At 38.8% G+C, this 14675-nt stretch overlaps 1 protein-coding gene across 1 annotated transcript in view; it reads right to left on the reverse strand.

The window, feature by feature from the left end:
* LOC102774786 (leucine-rich repeat-containing protein 9) overlaps positions 1-14675 on the reverse strand; it is an 84246-nt gene that overhangs the window by 28144 nt on the left and 41427 nt on the right. The window contains 5 exon segments of the mRNA XM_015566478.1: positions 1663-1793; positions 5672-5794; positions 7161-7381; positions 10286-10463; positions 11482-11616. Coding sequence (XP_015421964.1) covers positions 1663-1793; positions 5672-5794; positions 7161-7381; positions 10286-10463; positions 11482-11616 — 788 coding nt within the window.

Raw genomic sequence — 14675 nt, forward strand, 5'->3', positions numbered from 1 at the left:
TCAATCTCTATTCCAAAGGTTAGGGTGTTTCTTATCTCCATTCCAGGGAGTAAAGATTATGTAGCTTAAGCATGATTGTTCATAGTTAAAGAGATTAATTACCCGCCTGGCACTTAGTTAAGAGGTTTTATTCCCTCCCTAACTTCAGGGGGAAATCTCTACCTGGGGAAACAACCTTTCTCAGAGAGGTGACCTTGGTTAAAACACAGCACCAAGAAGGTGAGCAAACATATTAAGAACAGTATGCCATATAGGCCAGGCCCCTTGAAACAGCAAGGATGGACCGGCTCCCGGCACGAAACCCTGAAATTACAATTATGACATACATTTATTCATTCAACATATTTTCATAAGTGCAGACAATATGCTAGGAAAGGTTACAGCAAATATGAAAAGACACTGTCTCTACCGTCAAGGAGTGGGATCCAGAAAACTGAAATAAAGAAGAAAAATTGCTATAATAGAGTTAGGTGTAATGGCATTTTAGGAAAAGAAAAGCATATTTGGCAAAGTCAGGAATTACTTTGCAGGGGAGAAGGATCTTAAAATGACACTTGGAGAATTTATAGGCATTTGTTAGGCAAATTAGAAAAGAAAGAGTTCTAGGCAGTGGGAGAGGCATAAGCAAAAGCAGAAACATGACACATCATCTTATGGTTGAGATTGAAGAACTATAATATTTTAGGATTTCTGGAGCACAGAGAGTTATAGGGCCCTAGAGGTAAGGATTACAAGAGATAAAAATAAACAGGTACTTAACAGCGTTTTCTGTGTTGTACAATTGGACTTTAAATGTTATTATGTAGACAATAGAAAGCCATTGAACAATGTTAGCAAGGGACATGTTCTGATAAACCTTGCATCTTAAAAGGTGTTATGGATTGTAGATGGACTTTCAGGAAAGGTTATATATGACAATAAAAGGTCAAGAAAGTTTCTAAAATTGTTTCTTAACCAACCTAGGCTAATGGTAGTGACTATGGAAAGAAGAGGGTAATTATGAGACCTACTTAAGACATAGACTCTGTAGAACATGGTGATTAATTAAAAATGAAGGACAAAGGAGAGAGAGAAGTAACTTAGATTTTTGGCGTGGGCAACAATATGTAGATATTATTTCCTAGATGGCATCTAGAAAGCAATGGAATATTCAAGTATGGAGCCTAGGTTTGGGCAAAATTTGGGGGTCATTATCATAAATTAAATCCTTTTATTGCCTCTTTTCTCCCTTATTCTGTGTGTGACTAGTGCAGAATAAGGAAAAAAAGATAGGCAATAAAAGGATTTATTAATCATGAGGACAGTGATGACATTCATAAAAATAGTGTCAGAGGAATGAAGCTAGATTGCATTAATTAGGGTAATATGATGTGAGGAGTAAACTTAGTATATTCTAACTTTTAAAAGCTTGGTTGTAAACGAAAAGAGAAATACAAGGTCTTAGAAAGAGATTAATGACATTTTTAACCATAGCATGTGATGATAAAAATTATAAGAGTATTTCAAAGGGTGGCAAAGTTAGCATGAGGTTTTGAAGTAAGGCAGAAAATTTTCTGAATTATAAGTTATATTCGGGTAGATATATAAATTATAAACCTTAAAAACTGATAATAATTACATGTTTAATTATAATATCAAACAACATATAAAAAATGTTTTTACCTGATGGATGATGAGGTCCAATTTAATTCTTGCATTTGGGTGAAGTTTGAATGTCCTTGTCGTTCTGCGATCATGTCAGAAGTTAGTCTGCCACCAAACAAATCTTTTGCACACTCAGTCTCTGGTGGGTCCTATATATGAGAACATTTAGAAAGGAATGTCTTCCCATACAGATGACTAAATGACAGTCATTCTTTGGTTCCAGGTCAAAATGGAGTGGACTCATTTCTCTCTATTCTTCCTATTAAGTACAACTAAAACCCCTGCACATGGTATCCTCCTATATTATAAAAGGCTAATATGCAAATTGTCCCCTAGGGAGTTCAATCACTCGCTATGATGTGTGCTGACCACTAGGGGGTGGTGTGGAACATGGCGGGGGACCAGGGGCGATGGTGGGGCGCTGAGGGAGCGAGGGAAGGAGGAGGCAGGGAGGCCAGGAGGAACCAGATTGGCCCTGATTGTCAGCCAGGCCCAGGGACCCTACCTGTGCATGAATTTTATGCACTGGGCCTCTAGTATAAAATAAAGAAGGAGACTGAAAGGTACAGTGAAGAAAACAGACCAGCTAGGGACCTTGGGACTTGAGGAATGACATTGTGGTGAGTTCCCTGGTGCGTTTTATTTATAATAAAAATATATGTGTGAGGTCTTCATCTGTTGTTCCTGGCAGGAGGGCAATGGAAGCCTGGCCTATTAAAGGGATGCCCATATGGGGCATGGTCCTGTGGAAATTTGAGGGATACATTAAAGTAGGTCATGTTAATACCCATTAGAACTTCCTTCTAGGTTTGGAAAGTAATTGGAATTGACAAGCAGACATCACCCTATGCTTAGTGAAGGTGGCCATATGGGCCTACGAAGTAGGTGAACATTGGGAGGTCTATAGCACTGCAGAGAAGGACCTAATCTGACAAAGAACGCCAATGATACTGTTCTGTCTGCCAGCAAAAGAGAGACTACAGATGGACAAGTTGTAGATCCCCCTGGGGGAAGGCCCTGCACATAGCTGGTAAGTGCTGTGAGTGGGATAGTGATGTAACAGTAAAGGAAATACACAGAAGTGAATTTTTCCTGTAGACCTGGGTTTTCTTTTTTCCTCATGTATGCTGAACTAGGTGTTGGAGAAGCCAGAAATCCAGAAATGCCAATAAGAGAAAACAAAAAGTCCACAAAAAGCCTGCTCTCTGTGGTCACAAGACTAAGAAAGGGGAAGCCAATTAATCAGAAAACTTAGACAATAATGGGTTTATTCCCTCCAAACACTACAAAATAAATTATGGCCCCAAACAGAATGGGAGCAAGGAAAAAGAACCTGAAGCCCTACCTGGCGTGGTTCAGTGGACAGAAGGGGTCAGGGCTCGATTCTGGTCAAGAGCATATACCTCGGTTACAGCTCGATCCTGGCACATTTATAGGAAGCAACCAATTTATGTGTTTCTCTCTCTCTGTCTCTCCCTCTCCCTTCCACTCTCCCTAAAAAAAATGAATCAAGGGGAAAATATCCTTGGGTGAGGATTAACAAAAACAACTCTAGAATTATATTGCTCTTCTATCTCCCTGGGCACATACTCCTTATGGCTTCTTTTCCTCTGTAAATTTCCTAAATGGAAGTTTTAAAGCCTCACTTGGATTTATTTACTTTCTCTACTCTCTTAATTTAGAGAATCTTACATATGCTTTTGGTTTTAACTATCAACTTTCTTCAAATTACTTCCAAATCTAAACAAATGTAAATTAAATTTCCATAATTAAAATTAGTCCTGTGAATTCAACTGCTTGCTTGGCCTTTCCAGTCAGATGATCCACTATCATATAAAACTTAGTGTGTTCAACATTAATAATCTTATTTCTGAAAAGTGCTTTTCTTCTTATATTCATATTCCTGTTGTAATATCTTTTACTAGTATAGACTCAAACCTTGTAGACATCTTTTACTCTTCCCTTTCTTTGTCCTTTAAATCCAATTGATTACTAAATTCTGTTAGTTCTCCCCAGTATTTCTCATACCTTTCAGCTCTCCATTTTAAAGTCGACTCCCCATGCCCTAGCCAGTTTGGCTTGGTGGATAGAGCGTCGGCCTGAGGACTGAAGGGTCCCAGGTTTGATTCCGGTCAAGGGCATGTACCTTGGTTGCGGGCACATCCCCAGTAGAGGGTGTGCAGGAGGCGGCTGATCGATGTTTCTCTCTCATCGATGTTTCTGACTCTATCTCTCTCCCTTCCTCCCTGTAAAAAATCAATAAAATATATTTTTAAAAAAATAAAGTCAACTCCCCTTGATTCAGGTTCTCCATACTTCACATGTAGACTATTCTAATAGTCTTATTGGTCTTTCATCTATTACTGTAAACACTTCTGTTAGATTAAAGTTCCTAATATATAGTTTTGAATATGTTACCCCCCCCCCCACTCAATCTTTTCCCTTCCCATTATGCCTCAATTAAAGTCTAAATTATTCAGTCTGGTCTTCATGTTCCATTATTAATTCATATACTTATACTCTATCTCATCCCACAGAGAATGTGTGGCAGCTTATAGGAAGCACATATAATTCAACAGTAAAATGAAAATAATAAATAGTGGAGATGGGGTCCAAGAATGATCTAAGTGAAAATAGATAAAAACAGGGTAGGGACAGATAGACCATAAATCCTACAGGGTTTTCTGTTATTGAACCATAATTTGTCCCTGAGCTTTTAGGTAGTCAAAAGTGAAAGGAACAATAGTTAAACAACACTCATTGTCAGTGAGCAGAGCATAACTTTTCCTTGGGGAAAAAGTTTTCCCACACTTATTTCTAAAAGCACTTTCTCACGTGATCCTTCAATGAGGGCACAGAGAGAGAGGAAGGATCTTTGCCACTATCATTTGAGCACATGGGTTTCCTATGTCTACTTTTAAAACATCCCTCAATGAAAGCCAATATCTAAATAAAACCCAGTACAAGATTTTAGAGAATTTGTTTGTGTTGGGGGAGAATGTTTTTGATTTTCTATTTTGAGGAATAGATGATCTGTCCACTGTGCCAAACCGGGGAGGGCTTCAAGGCCTTTCTCCTTGCTCCCATTCTGTTTGGGGCCATGATTTATTTTGTGGTGTTTGGAGGGAGTAAACCTATTCTTGTCCAAAAGTTTTCTGATTAATTGGCTTCCCCTTTTCTAGTTTTGTGACCACAGAGAGCAGCAGATTAGAATTAGCAATCTTCTCAGAGCATCTCAGAGTGCCAAACAGTCATAACTATCTCTCAATTTTCTAGATTAATGAATTTTATTGTTTGGCAGGCGCTAGGCAGTGTTACACAAGAGCCCTGTATTAACTTAGTTGTTACAGAATTCAAGTTTCTAAATATTGCTTTCATATTTAGTCCTGTATTATTTTTCTTTACAGCTTACTGGTAATGTTGACATATCATTTGTTGGTTCATTTACTGGTAATGTTGACATATCATTTGTCGGTTTAAATATATTTTTCTTAAGTATAATAACTGTATTTTCCAGGAAATAGGAAGCTATTTTGGAGTCCAAGGGGATGGTAGGACTCCAGAGCAGTTTTTTTGGTAGGGTTCCAGAACAGTTTTTTTCTATCCTGTTCTATAAAATTGTGCTCTTTATTTTTTAAGCATTGAATTAGTGGGTGCAAATGTAGCCAGCATTTTTCTTCCCTGCCACCTCGTTTCAGAGGATTAGATTTGGCCAGAGGAGGAGGATGAACACACAATACAGTGTACAGATGATGCACTGTATAATTGTGCACCTGAAACCTGTATAGTTTTGTTAACCAGCGTCACCCCAATACATTTAATAAAAAGGGGAAAAAAAGAATTGGCCAGAGGAAAAAATTTGAAAACCCAGGTCCATAATGTGTTTTGGAAACCTAGATGTTAATAAGCATAGTAAGTTTGGGTATCATACTAGAGATAAAGAGTGTTAAGTATAATTATGGCCTATGGATATGTGACTATTCATATATTCCCTATGGACCAAAAACTGAGTCATAAAACAACTTACAATTGAGATTCCATCCAAAGCTTTCAGTTCTGGAAGATGAAATATTACAAACAACCGGTAATTTTCTTGATTCCATACAATAATGTTTCCATACACATTTAGAATGACCAAGTTGCATAAACTCTGGGTAATAAAAATACATACATTTAAAGTTATATAGAAAGATTTATTGTCCCATTTGGGCAGCTTGTGTGGAAATGTCATTAACAAGTCTCAATTTTTTCCCCCTTAAGAGTTTATCCTTGAATTTTAATATTTGAAATACTCTATCATTTTATAGTGATTTGAGTGATTTTAAGTATACTTTTTAGTACAAGTGTTACCCATTCAGATCATTAGAGTCCAATTTTGTACAATATGACCAGAATCCATTTTTGGATGCTGGTGCTAAATATATGATCTATCAGTGGTAATAATTTGGAGGGAATTAAGTAAGTTTAAAAGAGTATATTTTGTTTATGGAATAATGGCCTATTAAATAGTACGTATATGTGCATAGAGATATAACTGGGATGGAGAACACTGCCTTCTGATGAGGGATAAAACTAAAGTGCTCTTACCTTCTGAGAGTGTGGCAGAATTCATTTTAAGGAAAATGTGCTTTCTTATTAGAGAAGACATTTTAATGTGCCCTTGTTGTGAAGAAAGGGTCCTGAGTGGATATGTCTGGGAGACGCTAAGGTTAGAGGGAGTGAAACTATTTTGTATCATAATGTAAAATGTTTTATTCTGTTGCTGCTATTGTTGATTAGGTTGCCTCTGCAAGCTTTAGAAGAACTATTTATATTGGGGAATAAGATGGGGATAAATCTGAACTTGAGGGAAGATGGGAAATGGACCTACATTTTGTTAGGAGATAAAGTCCTAGAACTATGGTATAAGCAAAAGAAAAGGGGCCAAGGTGAGAGTTCCAGTGGTAAGAAATGGCCATTGAACTTTATAAGCAATTAAACCACACGTTACATTTGAAATGAATTCCTATTCTGCATTGTGGTAAATTCCCATTTTATTCAAACTTTCAGTAAAGCCTATTATACAGTAGCTTGAATGAGAGGTTTCTTTGGGAGAACTACAGAGAGCAAAGCTAGGCAAAGTTGACCAGAAAGACAGATCCACCAGTCGGAACCAGTAAGAACGTGAGAGATAATTAAGAATTGCCCTGAGAACAGGAAATGTTAAAGAATCTTACTCTCTATCCGGGTTGGGAAATCTTTAGAAGTACTGAGTTAGGAGGAACGGGGTTTGGGTTATTTTATTTGAGTACTAAAAAAAATTTACCCATGGAGGTTATCAACCTGGGGACATTGCAGTTACACATACATTTGTTTGTATGTATATACATAAGTGGGATAAACCGTGTTATCCTTGATTATTATTTTCTTTTTACATTTTTCTGTATTTCCCAAATCCTGTACAGGGAACATGCATTACTTTCAGAGTACAAAGAAACAGTATTTTTAAAGACAAAAACATTACCCCAGATAGTCACCTTTAAATTGTAGATCTCCTGATTGAGAGCAACATAGTTATTGCTTATATATAGTTCAATTAGAGTAAAAGCTTTTTGTAAACCACTCAATGAAGTGATCCTGTTGTTCTCAAGAGAAAGGGAGTGAAGATGAAGCAAGTTATTAAAAGTATGCTTTTCCAAACCAGTGAGGAGATTATTGTTTATGCTGAGGCGGGTTAATTTAGTCAGGTTGGAAATGCCTAGAAAAATAAGCAAATTCAAGAAAACATTCAGACAGCACTGAAAGGTTAATTTAAAAAATAACCATCTGGTCATTTTTCTGTTTCTCTTTTTCTAAATTCAAGTGGCTTTTCTGATTCTGTAATAGTAACCATCATCGTTTTTCCTTTTATTTAAGGATATAGTGTGTATGAAGTCCTAGCTAATGTATTAAATTCCAGTTTTGGAATTCTAAGTAGACTCATTCTTCTTAGCTGTTAAAGGAAGGTATTATATAGTAGGAAATAATAAATTTTGCTTTCAAATAAACTTCAAGTGATATAATTAAGATTTTTTCACCATCACAGTAACACAGCGGTTCTCAACCTGTGGGTCGTGACCCCTTTGGGGGTCGAATGACCCTTTCACAGGGGTCGCCTAAGACCATCGGAAAAAACATATATAATTATATATTGCTTTTGTGATTAATCACTATGCTTTAATTATGTTCAATTTGTAACAATGAAAGTACATCCTGCAAATCAGATACATTATGATTACATTATGATTCATAACAGTAGCAAAATTACAGTTATGAAATAGCAACGAAAATAATTTTATGGTTGGGGGTCACCACAACATGAGGAACTGTATTAAAGGGTTGCGGCATTAGGAAGGTTGAGAACCACTTCAGTAACACAAAGGTCTACACAAAGGTAAAAATAATTACCCCATTTAAAAAGAGGGTAAGGAACTGGAATATAATACTCTGGAGCATATTCCTCACTGTGGTATTATTTGCATTAAAAAGAGTCAATTAGGCTAATTCCTCTTTTATATGATTAAAAGTACTCTAGACAGAACTTTTAAAAAAAATGCCACCTCTCACCACAATCTAACTCCTCTGTACGTTACATAGTGTAGGCACTTTATAACTGTAGATAGGAAGGTACAGTTGAAAGATAAGACCTTTGGCCGAACCGGTTTGGCTCAGTGGACAGAGCGTCGGCTTGCGGACTGAGGGGTCCCGGGTTCGACTCCGGTCAGGGGCACGTGCCTGGGTTGCGGGCACATTCCCGGTGGGAGATGTGCAGGAGGCAGCTGATCGATGTTTCTCTCTCATCGATGTTTCTGACTGTCTATCTCTCTCCCTTCCTCTCTGTAAAAATTCAATAAAATATATTAAAAAAAAAAAGAAAGAAAGATAAGAGCTTTGGAGTCAGAGTTGGTTCCAAATGTATCACTACTAGATTTGTAAAATGATGTGACCTCTGAGCCTCATTTTCCTCATCCACAAAATGGACATACTAAAATCTACTTCTAAAGGGCTACGGGATTAAGTGGCACAGCATTTGAAGAACATCAGTTATAGCTTTTGGCAAATAATTGGTCCTCAGTAAATTTTACCCCCTCTCCTTTCCCACCAACTTCTATCACAGGACTTTGCAATGCTGAAAGTAAATCGATCTAGGGTCTGTTAAGATGAAACCATCCAAGCAGAAATTCTTAAATAGATATTACACCTATCTGTGTCTGGAAAAATGAAGAGAAATATCTGTTAAAGTTTAGCGGGGTAGCTATCTTCTCTGAGAAGTAGGTATAGGGAAAGTGAGTATAAGTTGGCGGATTCTTCCCTTTAGTGGGCTTATGGAAGGGAATAAAAAGGAAATGGGGTTCTCAGTTATTCGTACAAAGCTAAACTAACACCCTATTGTATGGGAATGGAAGACTAGTGATGGTTTTCAACACAAATGCCTGCGCTACCCTCAGGCATACTAACTGAAATTTACAGAGAGACCTGTGAATCTGTATATTCAATAATTAGTTCAAGTGATTCTTGTGCTCAAGCAGGGTTTAGAAATCCATTGTTAACAGCCATTAACATAAAGTATAACCAATGCTATTCATGCTGTTTTAAAAGATATTTAATATTTGCTTTTGCATATAGGATTTTTTGAAATAAAATGTTCTATTTTATGTAAAAGGTAGTACACACACATGTGCTAAAAATAATCCAAGAATTCAAAAGTGAATAAAGTATAGATTAAGTCTTTTTTCCAGCCATAATTTCCAATTTTTACCTCAGTCCTTGCCAAGGGCCTCTCTGTTACTAAAATGCACATCCAGAAAGGTTTGATGCCCAGATAAGTATGTGTGTGTGTGTGTGTGTGTGTGTGTGTGTGTGTGTATGCGCACGCGCATACCCAGACATTAGTGAAGCTGCCTAATTATACTTGCATATGGATCCATATAAAAGGTTACATAGTACATTTGATTTTCAATCTCTTATGAATATTTTCATTTTTGTTAAAGTCTTCAATTTCCAAATGTAACCTTAATTCCATATCTTGAAAAACAAACAGGGCTGTTTTATCTTTTTTAAAGCACCTCATTCGTTCATTTTTTCAACTCAATAAATACTAATTACTGCTTCGTTTGCAATGTGTTAGGTTTGGTAAGAGTAGGTAAACACTGGCATAGAGGAGAGGAGAGGAGAGGGAAGGGGAGGTGGTGAAAGTCAGCTACCTGGGTTCATGATATTCAGCAGGTGGTCACTGAGCCCACTAATATAGTGGTTCTCAACCTTCCTAATGCCGTGGCCCTTTAATACAGTTCCTCATGTTGTGGTGAACCCCAATTTCATTGTTACAAATTGAACATAATTAAAACATAATGATTAATCACAAAAACAATATGTAATTATATATGTGTTTTCCATGGTCTTAGGCGACCCCTGTGAAAGGGTTGTTCGACCCCCCCAAAGGGGTCGCGACCCACAGGTTGAGAACCGCTGCATAATAGGTGTTTAGAATACTCTGCTCCTAACCTTCTTAGCACTTCTCTAGAGCTTTCCCTCTTCAGGAATGGTACCTCAGTGTCATTCATTTTTTGCTCTGGTCAATTAGATATTCATATTCTGACTTTCAATTTCTCAAATACTTTACCTTCTATCTTTGAGATGCAGTTTCCATCTAATGTGAGCTCTTCTAAGTTAACACAGGATTCCAAGCCTTCCATTTTAGTGAGATTGTTGTTGTTGAAGGATGCCCATTTCAAATTTTGCAATTTTTCTAAATTTGTGATTTCAAAGAGATGTTGCCCATCTAAATTTAAGGCAGTTATCTGTAAAATAATGAGCAGTTTCTCTTACTTTTGAATCTCATCAATAAATTCAGTGTTATAAAAGGAAATGATTAGTGAAATGATTCAAATGTGGTAGCATCCAAGGAATTCCTTCACAATATTATGAAGCCCTTAGGTTACAAAAAAGTAAAATTTGACAACATTTTAACTCCAAGAGGGACTTATATGGAATTTGGTCACTGTGCTGTGCCAGTCAGATGCCCACTGCAGTGAAAGACTTGTCCCAGCTGCTGAGAATGCTGTTGACAGAATGCTTTCCGCTGTCAGCCCCTTCAGGGACAGCCTCAGCTGCAGAGAGCTGCCTTGCCCAAGGTCATGCTCCAGCCCAGGTTGGCCCACATCCAATGACAGAGGGACATAAAGGCCTGGCCAACTCAGCCCAACTTGGAACAATTTAAAGGGCCATTCTAATTCCAGAACTCCCTGTGTCCCAAGGCTATCACTGGGCCTGCATCAAAGCTAAATTATCTGTATATATTCCATCATAAAAATAATGCCACTAATATCTTCCATTTTCAAGGCGCAGCTTTTCTTAACCCAGTTTCTATCTTTGGTGAGTTATTAAGGGTGCTCTATGCAGCAAGAAGCTGCTGCAGCTCCAGAACCTTTAACCGCAGCTGAATTCTAATGAGGTTCCCCTATGCCCACGACAGGATTTTCCATCTCTTTTACCTTGCCACCCAAACTTTTGGTTTGAACATTGGCTCTGAGCTTTAAAGTTTGCTTGCTTATTTTGACATATTATCAGAACCTACTCTTTGATTTTGTAGTCTACCTTTATGCAAAAATCTCCAATTCTGTGGTGACTACTGTCAAGGCCTAGCCCCCATAACATAACTATAAACAACTTGATCTCCCTATTTAATTTTAATTCAGCTCTTCCACTTTCCTGACACCCATCTGTGTCCTCTTTATGATATACAGACCAAAGCTAACTAAAAATCTATTGAAAGTAAACTTTTTTTAAAAAATGGAGTTTAATAGAATTAGCCTTTACCTTCAAGTACCAGTTTACATTCAGATGTGCATGCGGTCCTAACTTCGAAATCTGTGTCAGAATTTTGGCAGAAGGCCATATACTAAGTATCCGCGGTCTTTCCTCTTTACTGCTAGAATGCCGTAAGAGAGAGAGCTAATACAATAAAAAACACATGATGAGTAAAGGAAATGACATGTAGAAGTTTATTTATATCTAGTTAAAAGTACAGTTTCCTGGCCCTGACTGGTTTGGCTCAGTGGATAGAGTGTCGGCCTGCAGACTGAAAGGTCCCAGGTTCGATTCCGGTCAAGGGCATGTACCTGGGTTGTGGACACATCCCCAGTAGGGCATGTGCAGGAGGCAGCTGATTGATGTTTCTCTCTCATTGATGTTTCTGACTCTATCTCTCTCCCTTCCTCTCTGTAAGAAATCAATAAAATATATATTTTTTAAAAAAGTACAGTTTCCTAGAGGAGTGGCCCAATGAATAATTTTAAAATATGACATTTCCGTTGCCTTAAAATGTTTTCAATGTGTAGATAAACCTTAAATTATGTACTTTATTTTTGTTTTAGCAGATATTTAACCATACAAATCATATTTATAAAATTGTGAAAGGAATACTGTAATACAAACACCATATAATCCATCCTGAAACCAGCTTAAGAGCTAGAATATTCCTATTACCCATCCTAATCCTTTCCTCTTTTTCCTCACAGGCCATCACTCAAGTGTATCAGTTGATCCCCTAAGAAGTGATCAAATGGTCTTAAATTTTGTATCTACCATTTACTTACTTTATTGTCCTGTTTGTATATCATTTAGTCTGCAAATATTTGAACTTTATGTAAATTGAATAATATATATGAAGTTTTCTATGACTGGCTTTTTTGTCAACATTATATTCAAGAGACTCAACTATGCTGTTGCATGTAGCTATAGATTATTCAGATGTCATTGCTGTATAGCATTTCCTATCAACTCTTCTGTTAATGAACATTGGAGCTGATCTCAGTTTTTTGCTCTTATAGACATTTCTGTCATGAATATTATTGTGCATGACTCCTGGTATATACAGTAAGAGTTTATTCAGAGTATATACAAATATGTACCCAGTATATATGCTGGGTTGTAAGGTATATTTATATTCAGCTTTACTAGATAATGCCAAATTGGTTTTCCAAAGTAATTGTACCACTTGTAACATTAATTCAGATCTTTGCTAAGACTTGATATTGGCAGGCTTTAAAATTGTTGCCAAGTGGTGGCTATAAATTGGTAAGTCACTGCAATTTTTTGTGTGTGTTTTTTTTTTTAAATCCTCACCCGAGGATATCTTTCCATTGATTTTTAGAGAGAGTGGAAGAGAGAGGGAAAGACAGAGAGAAATCTCTATGTGAGTGAAACACATTGATTGGTTGTCCCCTGCACATGCCCCAACCAGAGCCCAGGCCAAGGAGAAGCCTGCAACTGAGATACATGCCCTTGGCCAGAATCGAACCCAGGACCCCTCAGTCCACAGGCTGACACTCTATCCTCTAGGGTAGTCACTGCAGTTTTAATCTTCGTTTTTCTCGAATACAAATGTGGTGGAGCATCTTTTCCTATGTTATTTGGCTGTTCTGATTTCCTCTCCAGTGAAGTATCTGTTTAAATCTTTGGACCATTTATTTCTGTTTGATGGGTTGTTATTTTCATGATATAGTCTAGTTATATAAAAAAAAATATCTGTTAGTTAGATGTGTTGCAAATTTCTTTTTCTAGTATGTCTTTTCATGGTATCCCCTTTGAGGAACAGATGTATTAATTTTACTGTAAACAAATCCAATCTTTTATAGTTTTATGCTCTCTGTTTCTTGTGTAATAAATTCTTTTCGAATTCAAGGTCATAATGAGAATCGTTGATATTTTTTTCTAAAACATATTGGTTTTTCTTTTTATAGTGAAGTTCTTAATGCATTTGTCTCTGTGCCTTTTTTTAAAAATATATTTTAGTGATTTTTCACAGGGAGGAAGGGAGAGGGATAGAGAGTTAGAAACATCAATGAAAGAGAAACATTGACCAGCTGCCTCCTGTACACCCCCCTACTGGGGATGTGCCCACAACCAAGGTACATGCCCTTGACTGGAATCGAACCTGGGACCCTTCAGTCTGCAGGCCGATGCTCTATCCGCTGAGCCAAACCGGCTAGGGCTGTCTTTGTGCCTTTTATTGACTAGCCTCCCTAATCTGCAAAGGCAGCTCTGTTATTTGCCAAGTTTCCATGCATGTGTGGGTCAATATTGAGTCTTTATATTCTACTAGAGGCCTAGTGCACAAAATTGTGCATGTAGGGTCCCTAGGGCCTAGCCTCCTGCGATCAGGGCCATGTTCTGCCCGTTTGCCAGTCCCCAGGCCAAACGCCGCCTCTGCCGCTGGGCTGTCAGGTGTTTGGGATCACCAGCTCATCCCCAGCTGTTTAGGGGCTCAGGCCTGCAGAAAAGCAGATGCCGGCAACTTCATGCACGTGTGCCAGGCCAGCCGCTGATGGAACACGCTTCCCGTTTGGGGCTGCTCAGGCCGGGGCGGGTAGGCATGAGCATGCCCCGCAGCTTCCATCAGTACCTCAAGCCCCAGCAGCAGTGGCAGTGGGGGTTGGGCCGGCACCCACGTGAGCAGCCCCAAGAGAGCATCATGTTCCATCAGCAGCCGGCCTGGTGCACATGCATGAAGGTGAAGTCGCCAGCACCTGCTTTCCCACAGGCCTGAGCCGCCTAGCAGCTGGGGATTTAGCTAGTGATCCCAACGGCCTGACAGCTAACCTGGTCCTCCTGCCACCTACCCCTATTCCCCTGTTCACCATCGCTGATCCATCGGAGCCTGTGGGCAGGGGAAAGGGACCAAGAGGTCAGCTGTTCAGCCCGTTCACCAGTCCCTAGTCCCGCCCCACCCTGCTTGTGGACAAAGAAGTGCTCAATTCACCTCATGGTGACTGGTCATTTGGTCATCATGGACACTGGCTTTTTATATATATAGACTAGAGGCCCGGTGCACAAAAATTTGTGCACTTGGGAGGAAGTGTGGGGGGGTGTTCCCTCAGCCCGGCCTGTGCCCTCTCGCAGTCTGGGACCCTTCGGGAGATAACGCCCTGCTGGCTTATGCCTGCTCCCGGGTGGCAGAGGGCAGGCCCAATCCCTAGGTGCAGCCCCGTGTTGGGCTCAGAGCAGGGCTG

The sequence above is a fragment of the Myotis davidii genome, unplaced genomic scaffold (assembly GCF_000327345.1).
Source record: "Myotis davidii unplaced genomic scaffold, ASM32734v1 scaffold281, whole genome shotgun sequence".
In the NCBI taxonomy this organism is placed as follows: domain Eukaryota; kingdom Metazoa; phylum Chordata; class Mammalia; order Chiroptera; family Vespertilionidae; genus Myotis; species Myotis davidii.